Here is an 18,004-nt window from a genome sequence, read left to right on the forward strand (position 1 = left end):
AACCAAAAGACTGAAACTCAAAAGTAAACTGCCTGGGGGTTTTCTGGCTTGTTGTATAGACTTTAAAGGTCTGATCTTGAATTTATTCCCATGCAAGTAACTCGGTGCTCAAAGCAGTGGAGCTACACCTGATTTACTCTGGCATATGCATCTGCGTTTGGTTGCTGGTTTTTAAAAGGTGAAAACCAAACTGGAGCTGGTATAGCTGAGACATCTGGGGATGCGTTCCCTGCTGTCGCCTGTCCCTCAGGGCACATGGCCCAGGGACCGTGGCACGCTCCTGCTTGCGTGAGGGTGCAACCATCTATGTGGTGGAGGGTTGGGGATGTGAGGAAGGAGGACACATGTCAAAGTTTCATTTAAGAGAGCTGGCCGTGTGGATTTCTCTCTCCCCAGTAGTTTGAACTATTCAAACGTAATTTTGGACCAAGAGAAGCGGCAATACACGGCTCTAAAAGCAATAGAGAAATGTGTGCTTACATACTGGAGTAAGAAGTCTCCTTGTTTCTTCGTTCGCAGGGTATGACAGGACGAAGGGGACCGATAGGAGTTAAGGTAAGAGGTGACGGGGATGGCACCTGGGGCTCCTGCCACGCCACCGTCCAGCCACATCACCCAGAGGGATTTGCCAAGAGAAAGAGGCATGCAGGCTTTGCTTCTTCCTCTTTGCCTCCTCTCTTCTCCAAATTTCCCCCCTCCTCCTCAGGCTCATCTCCCTGTATGCGCCTCCTTCCTCTCTGCCTCCTCTCTCCTCCAAATTTCCCCCCTTCTCCTCAGGCTCATCTCCCTGTATGCGCCTTGCTGGACTCAGTGCAAAACCAGCGATCCACGTCCCTGGGGCTGCCTGTCCTCTGCAGCATTCCCTGGTCAGATGCTTCCTCTCCGTGTGCTGCTCCAGCAGCGTAACGAGGCCAAAGCATAAAGGAGATTGACGCCTGTTGATTGCAGGAGGCAAATTACCCCACCAGTTCTGTCCTCATTCTCTGCTATGACCATGTCCAACCAAAACCCCAAACAACTGTTCTTCCCTGCTCTTTATGCAGCTGTAAATGCCCTGAGATCTCCTTTCCCTCCCCATGGTGTTGACCACACCCCCCCATGCTAACCTGCATTGTCCTTTTTTGCACTTCAAGGGTACCAAGGGCTCGATCGGCCAAGCGGGGCCGGTTGGCGAACAAGGCATGAGAGGGCCACAGGTCAGTGAGCTTACAGCAAAGTAAATGTCTTACCTCATGATGCCGTGCATTATTTCACCACAGTCACTTCCTCAAAGAGTCTTAGCAGCAATGACTGTCGGGATTTGGGCATTTTTGGGTGCGCCGTGGGCTAGCCGTCCTGCCCTGGGAGGTCAAGTCTGCCATTGCATTCACACCACCCGAAGTGTGACGTGTTTGAAAAACATCTCTCGGGCGCTGTAGCGTTATCTTTCCCTTGCGATCTTGTGTAGCACTGGTGTGTTTCTGCCCATGCGTGTTGATCCAATCTCTCTTTTCTCTCTGCACAGGGTCCACCCGGCCAGATTGGCACACCAGGCATAAGAGGAGAGCAGGGAGTTCCTGGACCAAGGGTAAAGCCTTCTGCTGCTTCTCAACCATCCACCCAGAACATCTCGCTGAGCTAATAAGACGCACCCGATGTGTCTTTCCATTCCCCCCCCTAGGGCTCCAACTCTGTTTCACTCTCTCGTAACACACTCCTCCAGTATGATTCTCCTCTCAACTTATGCTTAAGATTTCTTGATCAAGAGTTATAGCAGAGAAAGAGTTAAAACCAACCACAAAGGGGTCAGGACTTCAGCATTTGGCCCATTACGGTTTGCGATCTTAATTAAAGAACATCCCTGAGTGACCGGCAGGGCATCCTTCATGATGTTTCAACCTCTGAAGACAGAGCATGACCATCTCACGTGCTTGCTGGGGGCTTCCCATGCATTTATTTCTCCCTCCTGCTGCATACCCCAGCAAGAGTCGTGGCCATAAAGCATTGATCTGACCTGGTCCTTCAGCTCTTCCCAACCATGAATTAGACTTCTGAATTGCCTAAGGTGCTTCGAGAGGCACCAGCCTTAGTAGTTAATACATGTTTTCTATGGTCACCCAATCCTCTAGTTTCTGGCACCCAGTTTTCTCGACACATCGCCAACATACATCTCCCTGTTTCCTTTCCAGGCTGGTGGTGGACCCCCAGGACCCCCAGGAGAGCGGGGCAGGATCGGTCCCCTGGGCCGAAAGGTATGTCTTCACGAGTATTGGGCATCAGCAACTAAAACAGCAATGAAGAGCTTCTGGATAGGAGCAAGCTTAAAAAAATACTTGAGACGAACCTCTTGGCGCTAAATTAGCTCCTTTTCACTGGCTTGCACAATGTGAAACAGAGCGAGGCCTGTGCTCTGGTGGTTTCATTCGGCTCCCATTTCATTGAACAGAGAGGCAAAAGAAATCGAGTAACCGAGATCCCCAAGTAATTTTCCAGGGCAGATTCTGAGCCGATGCCCACATGGGAAGGTGGTTGTGCTGGATCTCTCCAGACCCTCCGTACGGTTTTATCTCTCCAGATTCACACTTCACATACACTGGTTCATTTCCATGGCTGCTCCGCTGTCCATTTGCACCGGCAAAATCCCCAGAGCTTGGGAGCTTTTATTTTTGCAGTGTTTATAAAAAGCAAACATCACCCTGTGATGGGAGCTGGGTGGTCTCCCATGTCCCATTACTCAGCTTTCCTGAAATCACTAAAGGTCCCACGAAGAGCAAGCATTTTGTAGCATTGCTGGCTGTGTAGGTCCAGTCATAACTTTCTGCTGCAAGGACCGCTGCAGACTGGTCTATGTAAAGAAACCAGTGCTGATGGGGTGAGAAAAGCTCAGAGTTGCCTGGAGTTTCAACACATGCTTTAGTAGATGCTCCTGTTTTCAGGGTGAGCCTGGAAACCCTGGACCCAAAGGATCAAATGGACAGCAGGGCTCACGAGGAGAGATGGTAAGTGTGGCCGTGCACCCACATCTTTAAGGATGATGAACCCTCTCCTGTGGCCAATGGGCCACAGCCCTTGGCAGCAGAAGGTTTAGCTCCCCTATGGACCTTGCATCCTCCATAGTACAATGCAAGAGAGGGAAATCAGCTTCATGTCTTCAGCTGGCGTGAGCACGGTAACGGTAGTCCCTTCAAGGAGGTGAATTATATTCACTTGAAAAGTGAATTTTAATATCTCGTAAATCAGTCTGCAGGGCAGAGGCTGTCCAGAGTTGCTTGGCCTTGTCCTGGCTCGTTGCGTGAGGCATGGGTAGACACCCTGAGCTGACCCCGTGTATTCATCCTAAGCAACCTATAAAAAGGACGTATGGACCAAGTGTGAGCTTTCCTGGGGTCTGATTACTCTGTATAATGAGGAGCCAACTGAGGAAAAAATGATTTGTGCAAAGTGCAGGGCAGAGGCTGTCCAGAGTTGCTTGGCCTTGTCCTGGCTCGTTGCGTGAGGCATGGGTAGACACCCTGAGCTGACCCCGTGTATTCATCCTAAGCAACCTATAAAAAGGACGTATGGACCAAGTGTGAGCTTTCCTGGGGTCTGATTACTCTGTATAATGAGGAGCCAACTGAGGAAAAAATGATTTGTGCAAAGCAAGGGAGGAGACCTATAAAAAGGACGTATGGACCAAGTGCGAGCTTTCCTGTGGTCTGATTACTCTGTATAATGAGGAGTCAACTGAGGAAAAAATGATTTGTGCAAAGCAAGGGAGGACAAGCTTTGGTCGGATAGATCTATAAGTACACCCCCAGCATTGATTGACCTCCTAACCTGCTCCCTATTGCTGACTTCCACCCGGGTTTTACACATTATATGTTTATACGAAGCAGGTTTTAATTCAGATTTGTAGTTTTGGCACCACCTTTCTGTGCCTTTTTTTTTTTTCCTTGGCACCACCCTTCTGTGCTTTTTTTTTTTTTTCCTGCAATAATTTCATCTATAGAAAGGCTTCTCAAACGCCTGTAGCATCAGTGGGTTCTTTCTGTTGATGCCACTGGATCTGTGAGGCTTATGTTATTCACATATGACTGCATATTAATGACTTTGGCTTTCCAATTTTAGGGTGATGATGGTCGAGATGGCATTGGTGGCCCAGGTCCTAAAGGCAGAAAGGTAGGTGTGGTGTACGCTCAGCATGCCCATCTACCAATGTGAGTTACCAAGGACGAGGTAGCCAAGGTCTCCAGTGCAGATGGGCAAGGGCAGAGCCTAGATGAAGTCAGATACGTACAAGGACAAAAATCAGCCCTGTGTGTACCCTGGTGAGAAAATCAGGCAAGACTCTTCAAACCTTTACCCTCTGCCTTTGTCTTGAGGAGGAACCTTAATGTTTTTGTACCTTTTAGCCAGAGAGCCCCATGAATGTCTGTGGGACGTTGAAAACCATGTGCCAGCATCTCTGACAGCTCCTCTGTAGTTGAAAATAGCCAAACAGGAGCAACCAGTCCTTAAAAAGAGTGTCTGTTTGCTTTTCGTGATTCATATGAGGAACAATACTGCAAAATTAATTTGCAGCTCTCTATTCCCTCCATCATTTAATTCCTTCAGTTGTTACAGCTCTGCCTGAAGAATCAGGTTCATTTTCTAAAACATATTCAAATAAACCTTTATGTTGTTTCAGGGAGAACGCGGCTTCATAGGCTACCCAGGGCCCAAGGTACGGTGCAGTTCGTGAGCTACGCGTTCGTTTTCCAAGCAATGTAGCCGTTACCTATGGTCCCGTGCAGATTTAGAGCTGTTGGTTGTGTTTTTCCCCAACCAGGGTGGACCTGGTGACCGTGGCGGTGCTGGAGGCCCCGGCCCTAAAGGAAACAGAGGCCGCAGAGTAAGTTGGACCGTGACACAATTTTTCCCTTCTGCATGAGTGGCATGAAAGATGTACACATCTTTTACCCCAAGTGTTGACCCATGCTCCTGAGAGTCCTCCTGCAGATGTTCATGGAGAGGACTTCTCTGCTCTCTCTCTCTAGGGAAATGCAGGAGATCCTGGGACACCCGGTCAGAAAGGAGAGGTTGGATACCCTGGACCTTCTGTAAGTGTTCATTGCCTTGCTGATGGAGCTTCTGGCTTCCTCCCCTGAAGAGACTCCCCATTGCTTCTCTGAAAAACGTGGCGGTCCTTATCGGTGCCAGGGGTTGACAAATATGCCCGTCATCATCTCCTGCTGATTTCAAGTCGGGCAAACTCCTCTTTATTTGTCTTGGATGTGTCTCTGTAAGTTCCTAACTAGCTGTTTATCACTGATAAATATTCACCCAGCCTCAAACCGCAATGCACAGAAGAAGGAAAAAGTGAAGAGACAGGCTCTTAGCAGGCACTAGATTTCCCCATGGCACTATGCCACTTTAAGCTCCTTCTAGGAAGTTCTCAGCTCTTTGTCATTTACTACCCAACACAGGTTATGGTCCATGACCAAATCTGACTGGCACAGAGTACCCTAGAAAGGCCAATGTGACTTGGCTTTCTTTGCACGTGAACCTAGATCATCGTATATGTCCCTGTTGGGGCTGGCCTCAGACAGGTGTACTCCTCACATGAGAAAATGTTTCCATCCGTTGCTGGAAACACGACTGAGAACAGGCAGGTTTTCCCTTAGTTTTTGCATGCGCAGTGGTTAAATAATTATTCCAACTGGGTTCATGGGGCACCCTGAAAATACACTTTGCACTCAATTTTTCTTTATTTTTTACACAGGGACTTAAAGGCGATAAAGGAGAATCCAGAGATGTAAGTGTGGCATCATTTCTCTCTTGTTTTGAAAGACTCTTTTGTTAGCTGTGTCACATCTCTCTTTTCCCCCCTTTCTCCCTCTCTTTCATTTTCTAAAGCAATGTGCGCTTGTGCGGAACATCAAAGACAAATGCCGTGAGTACATCAATGCTTTGCTAATTCCCCGTCTCTACCCTTATACACCCATCATGTTACACAAATGGCACTGACCAAACCGCTTTTTTCCCCTCTCTTTTCCACAGCTTGCTGCTATGGTAAGTCACCTTCAGTCCTTCAAACCCCAGTGTGACTGTGTGCTAGAATTGTTGCCCTCCCCACATATGTGGTATGAATGATTTACCCCTGCCAAGGACATGGTCCTTGCACCCTGATAACTATTTGGGGCACTATTTGTTCCCAACGGATATTTCTGCAGGTCCCAAGGAGTGCCCCGTCTTCCCAACCGAGCTGGCCTTTGCTATCGACACCTCCTCGGGCGTCGTGAGGGATGTTTTCAACAGGATGAAGCAAACGGTGCTCAGAGTGGTCAACAACCTAACCATCGCTGAGAGCAACTGTCCTCGGGGTGCCCGGGTGGCTCTGGTCACTTACAACAATGAGGTCACCACAGAGATCCGCTTTGCTGATGCCAGGAAGAAATCAAGCCTCCTCCAGCAGATCCAAAACTTCCAGGCGACCCTGACCACGAAGCCACGCAGCCTGGAGACCGCCATGTCCTTTGTGGCCAGGAATACCTTCAAGCGTGCCCGAAGCGGCTTCCTTATGAGGAAGGTGGCTGTCTTTTTCAGCAACGGGGACACAAGAGCCTCCGCGCAGCTCAACGACGCCGTGCTGAAACTCTACGATGCTGGGGTCATGCCCGTGTTCCTCACCAGCCGGCAGGACCCGGTTCTCACCAGAGCTCTGGAGGTTGGGATCATTCACCCTTTCTTTCACTTTCTGCTCGTGACCTCAGTCTGGTTTTCTGGGGAGATTGATAGTGTTTGCTCCTACAGGCAGTGGCTGGCTTCCACAGACCTTTCAAGTGTTAAGCACTGAGAAAGCATTTCTAGCTAAATTCATCTGGCATGTCTATCAGGAGAGAAATCCGAAACACGGCGCATGTAGTGAAGTGCTAGTGAGGTTATGGTAGTCATTTGTTTCCCGGATCATGGCTCTGGGGTGCAGATGTAGCACGAAACAGAAGAAAAGAGAGTCTCCAAGCAAGAAAGGTCTGACAGACAGGCAAAGGGTGGGAAGGTGGAAGTACGTTAGCTTTGTTGGCAGAGAGAGAGTGGACATACAGAGATTTAAAGCAGCAAAAAAGCTCCAGATGAGCACACTGTGCACCGGTTCGAGTGCTTGACCTTTTTCTTGGAGTTTATGTCTCTAAACTAGTCCTACTAACTGATGTCGGGGGCATTAGGCTCCTCCAAATGGGATCCACCAAAAGCAGCATGCTGAGTAGAGAAACTCTTAGAGTTGTGGATCTCTGTCTCCTACTTTTGAGCCGAAAAGAACAGAAGGCAGCATTACTAACATCAAGTTTTTCTGTTTCCATCTAACCAGATCAACAACACAGCGGTTGGACACGCAATTGTTCTTCCAACCAGTGCCAGTCAGCTGAATGAAACCATCCGGAGGCTCTTGACTTGTCACATTTGTCTGGGTAAAGCATCCAATTTCTCCTCTAGACAGTGCCAAATCCTTCTGGTCGCGCAGCAGTCGGTTGTCAGTGGTGCAGAAGGGAAGGCCAGTTGGGAGTCAGCCCTTTTGCTGCTGAAGACAAGGGATTCATATTCTTAGGTTGAGCAGAAAACATTGGCGTTGTGAACGAGGCTCGCTGGGCGTCCTCCGCTTTGTAAAGAGAAGCTCCTTTTTTGGCTGGTTCCCACTTTTACAGCCCAAATACCGATAGCTAAACGCTCTAAGATATGGCCTTCTGCCATTTATGACAGAAGGCTTCGGGGATCCCTTTGGATAAAGGAGCACGTAAAAATACTACATGCATAACTAAATGTGTTTTGGGATGAAATGACTTTGGTGTCACGTAATGGATCGGTGAATGTCCGTGGCTTGATAGTATTTCATATGACACAAGGGATTTTTACAGTGATGAGGGAGGGTCATCTTCAGTTCCTCCAGGTGAAACCTACTGTATTTCTTCCCTAGATGTGTGTGACCCTGATCCCATCTGTGGCTTTGGTAGTCAGAGACCTGTATTCAGAGACAGAAGGGCAGCCCCAACAGATGTAGACATTGACATAGCCTTCATCATGGATAGCTCGGAGTCCACCAGCCCTCTGCAGTTCAATGAGATGAAGAAGTACATTGCCCACCTCGTAAGTAACCTGGAAATCAGCTCTGAGCCAAAAGTATCTCAGCACCACGCAAGAGTGGCAGTTCTCCAGCAAGCTCCTTATGAATATGAAACCAACTCAAGCTTCCCACCAGTAAAAACTGAGTTTTCACTAACTGATTATGGATCCAAAGAGAAGATCATTAATTACCTTCACAACCAAATGACCCAGCTCCATGGCACGAGGGCTATAGGACATGCAATTGAACACACAATGGCTCATATTTTCGAAAGTGCACCAAACCCTCGGGATCTAAAAGTCATAGTTCTGATGATGACCGGAAAAGTGAATAAACAAGAACTTGAGTACCTGCAGAAGGTTGTTATCAATGCAAAATGCCAAGGGTACTTCTTCGTTGTCTTGGGCCTTGGCAGGAAGGTGAATGCCAAGAATATCTACAGCCTAGCTAGTGAGCCAAACGATGTGTTCTTCAAATTGGTTGATAAGCCAGGAGAGCTTCACGAAGAGCCCTTACTACGCTTCGGGAGACTGCTACCGTCTTTTATCAGAAGTAAGTATAACATCCTGCATTCAAAGAATTATGGAAGGGGCAACAGGTGACCTCAGAGGGGTTAATTTGCCAGGTTTGGTCTACCTGCCTGTTGGGTGGGTGGGCTCTAGCCTGACCACTTCTTTGGGCAGTGAGGCCCACTGAAGTTAGTCCCTTTTCATATGTTCTGTACTGTTTGGTCTCTTTGTTACTACTCATAGGTCTACTTAGTTGAGTATGTCTGGGTTTTGTTCACTTTGGCCTCCCCATCCCATCCCATGCAGCCTGTTGGTCCATCAAGTAGAGTTTTCGCTTCTGTCTGGCTTGACTTGGTCTCCATGGGTTCACCTGTGGGATCTGACCTAATCCTACCTGGCTTGCCGGTCACATCTGCAACACGTCCCATAGGATCTGGTCCTGCTGGGGCTATCGTCCCTCTGCAGCCCAGCAGCCTGCTAGCACTCCTCCTGAACACCCAGCAAATCTTTCTTCCCAACTTCAGCATAACCATCATGTCTAGCAGGCATTTGAAGAGCTCAGGCTGAGATCTGGAGTTGCTGTATGCAGATTTAAGGACAAGATGAATAGGATTCTTTGCTCAGGGATAAATAATGCTGCTGTGTTTGGGACGTGCAGATTGTGACTTGAAAATTTGATTCTCACCTTAGCTAGAGACCCCAGGCTGGATCTCCAGCTAGAGCCAGCTGCCAGAGATCCTAAGCAGACCTAGCCAGCAAGGCCAAGAAATGGACCTTTTCTAGGAAAGCTTGTTTTATCCAAAAAGTCCTGAAAATCAGTCCACTGGGCTAATAAATCACTGATTCAGGAAAGTCTTGCACTAAATAGGAAGCAAACGTCTTTCCCTGGAATTAAATGTTTAGGTTTTCTCAGTTTGCTTTTTCCATTTACTGCTTAGAGTGGTCCTGGAAACTCTTGAAAAAATATTAACCATGTGGTTGGAAATGCCTTGTTGTAAAAAAGCTGTTTACATGTGACAGACTAAGACATACAGCCCTCCGGTATCTTGAAGTTACTGCTCTCATGTTTGTAAATTGGAATAAAAAATCTCCCATAGCCCAGGATGCTGCAGTAACCACACCAAACATCAAGAGATATTCCGTAGCAAGCAAGAAGACTTGAGGGTTTTTTTTAAATCAAGAAGATATATATGTAATGTGTTGTTGGTAGGTAGCCGCCTTCCTCAACACAAGTGTTTAATGCCAGGCTCTCTCTGTCTCTAGATGACTTTGCTTTCCACCTGGCTCCAGAAATAAGGAAACAGTGCGAGTGGTTGCAGAGCGATCAGCAAACCAAGAGCCCGAGCCCCGGGCATGGCGGGCACAAAGCAGTGTAAGTAGTGGGTTGTCTGCGAGAGAATGAGCTTTGCTGACAGCCTGTCTGGGGGAGAAGCCTTCATTTCCCAGTCCCTGTTTGGAAAAAGAAAGAAAAAGCAACTTAAACGCTAACAAATCAGGATTATCAGTATTTTACTAGTTCCTTTAGTGCTGTGTCAAAGGAGCAACAGATATATCTAACAGAGAAGGGCAGACAAGTACACATGTAATTTTAAATTGGGATTAAATGTCATTTTTCTATATGTATAAGGGATATAGAATCATAGAATCGTTATGGTTGGAAGAGACCTCAAAGATCATCAAGTCCAACCGTATACCCAAAGCCACCATGCCCGCTAAACCCACTAAACCATGTCTCAAAGCGCTACATCTAAGTGTTTTTTGAACACCTCCAGGGATGGTGACTCCACCACCTCCCTGGGGAGCCTGTTCCAATGCCTAACGACTCTTACAGTGAAGAAGTTCTTCCTAATGTCCAGCCTGAACCTCCCCTGGCGCAACTTGAGACCATTTCCTCTGGTTCTATATGAGAGAGGTACATGCTACTGTCATCTTGCAGGTCAGGAATTCCAGAAATTACTATTAACTTGGGGGTTTCCACTCAACAAACTGTTTTCAGAGGCTGGGTTGCCCTGGACTATCTGATATTCAGGATCCAACACAGAATATATCCTAGTATTTTCTGAACAGCAGCGAAAGCTTGTGTCACCAAGACTCACTCGTCGCTGGCACAGAGCTGTTTTGGCTTTAGAAGGTCGACCCCTTTGAAATCAGGGATGCTACAGATCTGTCCACTGAATTCACCCGTCTGTGTGTAAAGTTGGTGTACAGACAGACTTGTGCCCCAAGTGATAGGTACTTCTCACTGCTTGGCTGTGGGCATATCTAAAGCTGACAAAGACTCCTGGCCTCGGAGGGGTTCTTGACAATGATTCTATGTCAACTCCTCTCCACTTCCAAAATTCTGCTTATATGGGGGGAAAAAAAAGCCATTACGAACTGTTTTTGCTTTGACAGGTACGTGGCACCCAACACAACCACAAGCCGGACCCTCAGCACCAGCACCACGGTCAGTGCGAGCATCAAGCCTGTTGCGAGCACCAACACCCGTGCCAAAACCACCACTGCCAGCACCACGGCCCAGACCAGAGCCACCGACCAGACCACAACCAGCACCGTGGTCCAGGTGAATGCCACCGTGCAGAGCGCGGCAAGCACTGCCACCCAGACCAAAGCCACCGGCCGCACCACCACGAGCACCACGGCTGCCGCAGCAGTCGGCAGGAGAAGACAAGGCGGTAGGTGCAAGGCAGTGCCTCTCGCTTGTCTGTAACACAACGGGTTGTGGCTTTTCTTCCTCCCTGAGAGGATTATTCCTATGGGAAATGTCACCAAGAGGCCATATTTCGTGCTTGCAGAAACAAGTTTTTAGGTGCAAAACTGGAAATCTGCCCTGCGGGGGTTAAAGCTTTGCCGACTTGCGTTGAGAATTTTGTGCAAAACCAGGTGGGGGACAGGCTACCTCTGGGCAAAACACAGGCAGGACATTTAAACATGGGACAATCCATCATCTGCTGCCTCGCTGCCTTCTCTTTCTAGTGTGGCCCATTTGCTTTCTGTGTTTTCTTTGTAGCATTACCCCTTGGCTAAGTTTTGCTATTTATGGTGATTCATGCAACGGCATTGTTTGAATTCTCCGTCAGCTAACATAAACAGTTAGTTCAGTTAGTTCACCACTGAAGCAGCATGGAGACCTATTTGGGAATACCACAGCTCTTCCACGTCAGCACAGTTCACGTAAAGGAGTTTTCCCACGTGTTTTTGCACAGGCAGATCCGCACTAGCTGAACAAGAAACAAAGAACATCTGTCAAAGCCCAGGAACACCTAACCAGTCAATCAATGCCTGTCCTCCTGCAAATAATAAATAAAAAGCAATCAGCTTTTACAAGGATAATGCTTTCATCAGCTTGCGAGGAACAAACATTATGGGTGCCTCTTGCTCCGCTGTCGCTTCCAAGCAGCATTTATAAAAGTCTCGTCCAACACTCTGCCATAGCAGGAAAACCTTTCCCTAATATCTTCTTTGACCTGTCTAAGGTTATGTTTGATCTTAAGCAAGCTTTGCTTGAAGATCTTCAGCAGTTGAGTGACTCCATTGCACCCTAGAGAAGGATCTGACTGGACACGTTTACAGTTGTTGGGAAAGTTGTGCTGGGAATGACATTTTAGGCTGTGTAAATCTTGTAAAAAAATTGCTTTGATTTGCTAGATTGCAGCAGATTATGAAAAAATAAATAGACCACTTGGTAAATTGTCTAGACTATGGAAAAAAAAGCCTCCCTGTAGTGTGCTGGGTTGGGCATCTGAGATAGCAAAGTCACAACCCGGTTTGCACATGCCGCAACCGGCTGCAAATTTATTTGCTGCGGACTGGGAAGGAGATCTTGCAGTGCTGGGACGCTTTTTCCTTAAGATCTTTCCTCCTCAAGTCCTTGCTTAGTGTTTCTTCTAATTTTGCATTGCAGCAAAGACCCACGACATCCAGATCACGGACGTCACCGAGAACAGTGCCAGGCTGCGCTGGGCCAGCCCCGAGCATCACAACGCCTACACTTTTGATATCACCATCACCTTAGCGCACGACCACTCTCTCGTGCAGAAGCAAAACCTGACCGGCACTGAGCATGTGATCCGAGGACTCAGAAGCGGACAGAAGTACCTTGTCGTCATTACCGGCTACCAGAAATCCCAACCCAAAGTAACCTACACAGGGACATTCAGCACAAGTAAGTACCTCTTGAGGAAAACACAAATTTTTAATTTTTTTCTTTCATAAAATGGACACAAAAAAATGCAAAAAAAAAAATACCTAAGGGATGGGGAATCACTTGGTACCAACGATCCCAGCCCTAGCAACGCTCAGTTGCGTCACGGCATGTCTGGTATCCTCCGGACCAGCAGCAGGACCCAGTTATGAAACGCTGCGAATATGTTTCTTTGAAAAATGCAAGTTGACACTTCAGTGGTGTTAAATCGACACAGATTGTGGGAGAATTAAAGCCAGTCCCAGAGAGGGGTTTGTCGTCTTATGTGTGCAGGAGGCTTTGCACAATGGGTCTTGGTGGGGTCCAACCAGCATTGCTGTAATTAATTACTCATAAGGGTCAAACTGGGTTAACACAGAGTAAATTCAGTCCAGACTGATCGCAAAAGAAGCAAGAAAATCTTCTTCTCCGATCACCATTTCCATAGCCACCTATCTGCTTCGCACACTATATTATCCAAAAAAACCGCACAAAGAAGAGATTAAACGGAGGGTTTAGTCCTTTGGCGATCCAAGTTCCATGTGTCCAGATCACATGTAAACCTCACCAAACCCTTTGGCATGGCCAAAAGTTGCTATGTAAGACACAGCCAATGTTTTTTATATAGTTTGGCATAGAGGTGACTTGGCTTGGTGGCGTGGAGAAGTTTGCGCTGGTGCTGCCAGTGCTGCATCTGGCTGCTTCTGGCACTTCAGAGCCAATTTCAGTGCCCATGGAGAGCCTTTCCATTGGCTTCAGGGGGTTTGGATCAGATCTGAAGTCTCTTACCTTCGTGAGCAATAAATATGCCCACAAAAATGTTGAGAAAAGACATACAATGTGTAGAAGTAACATTTGCATGTGCTGAGTGGGAGCTCTCAATGCCCAGGGAAGTTGCATTTCCCGTAGAGTAAATGTCGAACGGGAACAAATTGGGTAGGCAGTGGTGACACCACATTTGCCCACAAGCTGTGACCTGGACACTGGGTAGGACTGTCCCCCTTACCCACACCTTCCACCAGAGAAAAGTAAATCCAACCCTTCCGGTGGCTGCAGACCCCTCCTGCCCTCCAGCCCCATGGAAAATAGGCTACAGGTTGCCCTGGAAAGGGGCATGACGCAATAGGGTGCAGTCACGCAACGCATGACGCAATACAAACCACGTTCTCCTTTCCATCACAAGGGATTTCTTCCCCCGGTGACAATCCTCAGCAACGTAGTTCCTAGAGGGATGTGAGGCCATGATGGAAGGAGTGTGGTCAGAGAGGCATGCAATGCATGGACAGTCCTTGAGGGCTGCAGGGGAACAAGAGAAGATCCATCATGGACTATTTGCTCCCCTGGAGGATGCCTTTTGGTTTTTTTTCTGCCATCTCTAAGGTCAGAGGAGCAAAGTTAAGGCCAGAGGACCAAAGCTAAACTGGCCAGAGAGAGGCCATGCTCAGCTCCTTCAGAGCCCCTGCCCAGTCACAAGCTGTGGGGTGAGTGAGGGCCATCCAAAGCAATCGCGTGATGTCCTGAGGATGCTCCTTTGCAGTCACCCCCAAGGATGAGCCCGACCGCGCAGGAGAGCTGCCAGCTGGGGAGAACAAGGCAAACCCGTCCCCGGCGCAGCTGGGCGGTTGTGGATTACTCATCCCATCAGCTGCCTCCAATAAACATTTCTGAAACGTATGTGCTAGGATAAACAGATCCAGACCTGACTCCTGCAACTTGTGTGCGTCCCCCGCGCTGGAGCAGGGACCAGCGAGGTTATTAATGACTGCACCAAGGGCACTGCTGCAGATGCCCTTCCCCTTGGCTGACCCCCCCTTGCTTCTTCCTCCCCAGAGACCCTGGCGCAGACCAAGGTGTCCCTGGCCAACATGATGCTCAACACCGAGCCGCTGGAAGGGCCCGAGAACGGTGAGTATGGGCGATGGTGGGAGTGCTGGGCTGGGGAGCTCTGCCAGCACCCTCACCGAGAGCCTGGCCATTTCCACCGGTCTTCCCCTTGCCTGCTCCTAAACCCACCCTTTCTCAGAGCCTCACTGGGACCAAAGGATCTGCGAGTCCTTTGCTTTGCGGAGCCAACAGATCATGACCTAGATGACATCCTTGGCCATGTGGGTCTGAGCCCTGTATTGGGGTGGCTACCCCATGCTGGATCCAGAGCCCCCTGAAGTTGCTCAAACCGGGTCCTGTTTCCATCTCAAGGATGGGAGATGAGCCAGGGACCAAGCACTGGCTGCTCTTCAGGGACAAGCTGTGCCCCACGGCCTTCCCGGCACGTGTAGATGCAGAACATCATCTGATGCTTGCTCCCTCCCTTTCTCCCCATGGCTCCTTGGTTTAACACACTGCTCTCAACCAAGGGCTTGACCAACAGCCAAGGATTACAGGGGAGTTAGTGTCAAACATTTGCATAAATTTGGCTAATTGCTAGCCTCCCTCCAGTTTCACCCATCTGCCCATCCCCTGTTTCTCTGCCACCAGTGGTGTATGTAGGAAACCGCTAAATGAGCAATCTGTTAGCTCCTACTCTGTTGTTAATCCCGTTAACCTCTGTTAATAACCCATAATCACCGTAGCTGTTCACATGTCATCTCCTTGCTTTTGTTGACATCAAACTCATTATATCGGCGTTATTACACCCAGTTGTACTGTAAGTGCCAGGCTGCAACCCTTCCTCCAAGGGGCTGGAAGGGCTCTCAGCCTTCATAAAGCAGCACAGCCCTGTCGCAGTCACCAACTACGGATCTGGCATCCCAAACTCATCCTTGAATCATCACACTGATGGTTTTCTTTAAGCATTTTGCTTGCACTCTGGCTCCTTTTCTTCTTGAGGTGATTTGAGAGCATGGGGAGATGCTGCTGCTCAATGTGTTCGGCCAACAAGAGTTGCAAAGCTGCTGTTGGGCTCCGGCTGCTCGCGTTGAAAGGGATGAGCATGGACCTCATGCCTGGCTGTGGTGGTACCACTGGAGCTTGCTGCAGAGCGGAGGGGCCGAGGGCTTGTGCCGGGCAGGAACCATCTCATTTCAACCTTGCTGCATGTCCCATCATCCCACCCTTCCCATGCCTTCCCACTCATCCGGTCCCTCTCCCTGGCACCCACATCCCCTCTGAAGCCTTCACCTGGCTTGTCCCCACCGGGTGATCCATCCCCATCCCCGTGGCTTTGTTTAACCCCTTGTGTGCCAGCCCTTTGGAAACAAGGTCTGTAGGTCTGCCCGAAGGAAAATGGATGTGCTGTGTGCTCACCCTGCGCTTCCAACGCAGACCTCTCAATCTCATCTCTTCTTGTTGACCCACTCGCAGCAAACATCTCTGCCCGAGGATTTATGGCAGCCGGCAATTCCCCGAGGATGCTAATCTGAAGTTTTTCAAAAGGCTAAAGACATTAAACAGGGCAGGGGGGTTGGGATGGGTTGTTTAGCCGAGTCTTCTCTAGTTCTCTGTGCAACGGGAGAGACTTACGCGTAAATCTTCCGACAGACCTCAGAGGAAGCCCCAAATTCTGCCCTCCTCAGAGAGGCAAAGCAGCTGCTAGCACAGATGGCCTATCTTTGCTAAGAAAAAGTCTGGGATTTGGACCTAAATTATCATTTCTGGGCAGGAAAGGAACGTATGTTTAAATTCTCATCAAGCCTTAAAGTCTACCAGGTGCGGCTTGCCTTTAGAGATAAAATAAACACACTTAAGGATTCAAAGTTACTGCCAAGGCAAACAGCTTTGAAAATAGATGGGGGGAGCTGTGTGAGGGCCCAATCCTGTCTGCACCAGCAGGGAGTAAGGGGCTCCCATCACCTTGGTCCAGGGACTTGGGGCTTGCATGAACAACGAAATCAAGAGTGGGGAGAGGTAAGCTGGAGGCTGGGGAAGGTTTGCATCCAGCAAAAGAAATCACACGACAAGGAAATGCCACCAGTCCTGTACCGGGCTTTTTTTTTTTTTCCCCTTTTTTTCTTTTCAATATCTTTGCTTTTTCAGCTTTTAACCCCTTCAGAGTCACTTAACCTTTGCACCTTTTGAAATGCAGATTGGCCAGACCCTTGCTTGCTGGACTTTGACATGGGCATGCAGTGCAAGGACTATCAGATTGTGTGGTTCTTTGACTACAAAACCAAGATCTGCAGCCAGGGTTGGTATGGTGGCTGCGGTGGTAATGCCAATAGATTTGAGGCCGAAGCTGAGTGCATTAGCAAATGCTTAAGACCATGTAAGTACTGCACGGGGATTAATCTTTCTGTATTTTATCATATTGTCAAATAATGTCTGGATCGGAGAGAAAAACATCGTTTAATATCCAAACCCACGCACTTTTTCCTCCAGCAGCAGCCGAGAAAGCCATGCAGCAGCCACCCCTTGAGAAAAGATTATCGACAGGTAACATCCCCCCAAAAAATTAAAATAATCACAAACCAAAGCAAATCCATTATTTCACCTTGACCATTTCATAGCATGCATCCAAGCTTGTCCAATACAAGATCACCAGCACTATAGACTTGGTTTTCATCTGCTTCTTGACATGACCATGCCCTACCATCCGCTTTGCATGAGCAAGTCACCTTGCATGCGTGTTGTCACACCAGGAGACGTTGCGTTGCACGACCTCAGTGCAAGCCACAGCCGTATTGCAAAATCATGCTCTGGATTTCGTGAGAAGTGTGGGGGTTGCTGAACTGGAGCGTGGCATGGTCCCAAAGCAGTTTCTATTATCGCTGCATGACCAACCACTGCCACCGCTCAGCAGTGTGCCTTTGCTGACATGCGAAGAATTGCAAACGTTTCACCGTCTGTAACCAAAACACTTGATGGAAAATTACTTCACGGAACTTGGGTCTTGCGTGCAGATGTTTTCCTTTTGCACCAAAAGATATAAATCAAAGTCGAGGGAGGAGCCCACAGGAAAATGGCAATGACCTCCTCTCCTCAAGAAGTTTCTGAGATTAAGAGCTTGTGTTTACAAACCTCTTCAAGATCTGGGAAGGAAGTAGAGACTTGTAATCACCTGTGTCGGTTTAGCCAGGGGCTGGGATGGGAACCTGACCCCCGCAAAGCCTTGCTATCATAGCAGCCTCCTCCTTCTAGTGGTGCTTCAGGGCCTTTTGCAGAGATGGGAGGGAAACCTAGGCGTGAAGCAAGCTCTGGTACGTAACGGCAGGGCTTTAATCCTCGTAGGGGCATTACAGGGTTTGAAAAGGCAAATTAAGGACCCTTCCCACCTATTTGATTTTCTTAGGTGTATTTTAGGCTCCTTCAATCAGCCTCAGG

The 18,004-nt window shown here is 48.5% G+C and overlaps 1 protein-coding gene across 1 annotated transcript in view; it reads left to right on the forward strand.

The window, feature by feature from the left end:
• Positions 1-1,133: 1,133 nt before the first annotated feature.
• Positions 1,134-18,004, forward strand: part of LOC104163835 (collagen alpha-3(VI) chain-like) — a gene marked incomplete at its 5' end in the record, with an annotated part of 21,710 nt that continues 4,839 nt past the window's right edge. Inside the window, 19 exons of the mRNA XM_009702962.1 lie at positions 1,134-1,196; positions 1,505-1,567; positions 1,661-1,701; positions 2,169-2,231; positions 2,916-2,978; positions 4,090-4,140; positions 4,790-4,852; positions 4,998-5,060; positions 5,723-5,755; positions 6,001-6,012; positions 6,109-6,667; positions 7,307-7,406; positions 7,910-8,608; positions 9,829-9,937; positions 10,960-11,240; positions 12,470-12,730; positions 14,579-14,653; positions 16,770-16,949; positions 17,063-17,116. Coding sequence (XP_009701264.1) covers positions 1,134-1,196; positions 1,505-1,567; positions 1,661-1,701; positions 2,169-2,231; positions 2,916-2,978; positions 4,090-4,140; positions 4,790-4,852; positions 4,998-5,060; positions 5,723-5,755; positions 6,001-6,012; positions 6,109-6,667; positions 7,307-7,406; positions 7,910-8,608; positions 9,829-9,937; positions 10,960-11,240; positions 12,470-12,730; positions 14,579-14,653; positions 16,770-16,949; positions 17,063-17,116 — 2,833 coding nt within the window. The remainder of the gene's footprint in view (positions 1,197-1,504; positions 1,568-1,660; positions 1,702-2,168; positions 2,232-2,915; positions 2,979-4,089; positions 4,141-4,789; positions 4,853-4,997; positions 5,061-5,722; positions 5,756-6,000; positions 6,013-6,108; positions 6,668-7,306; positions 7,407-7,909; positions 8,609-9,828; positions 9,938-10,959; positions 11,241-12,469; positions 12,731-14,578; positions 14,654-16,769; positions 16,950-17,062; positions 17,117-18,004) is intronic.

This window comes from Cariama cristata, unplaced genomic scaffold (assembly GCF_000690535.1).
Source record: "Cariama cristata isolate BGI_N322 unplaced genomic scaffold, ASM69053v1 scaffold13856, whole genome shotgun sequence".
Taxonomy (NCBI): Eukaryota; Metazoa; Chordata; class Aves; order Cariamiformes; family Cariamidae; genus Cariama; species Cariama cristata.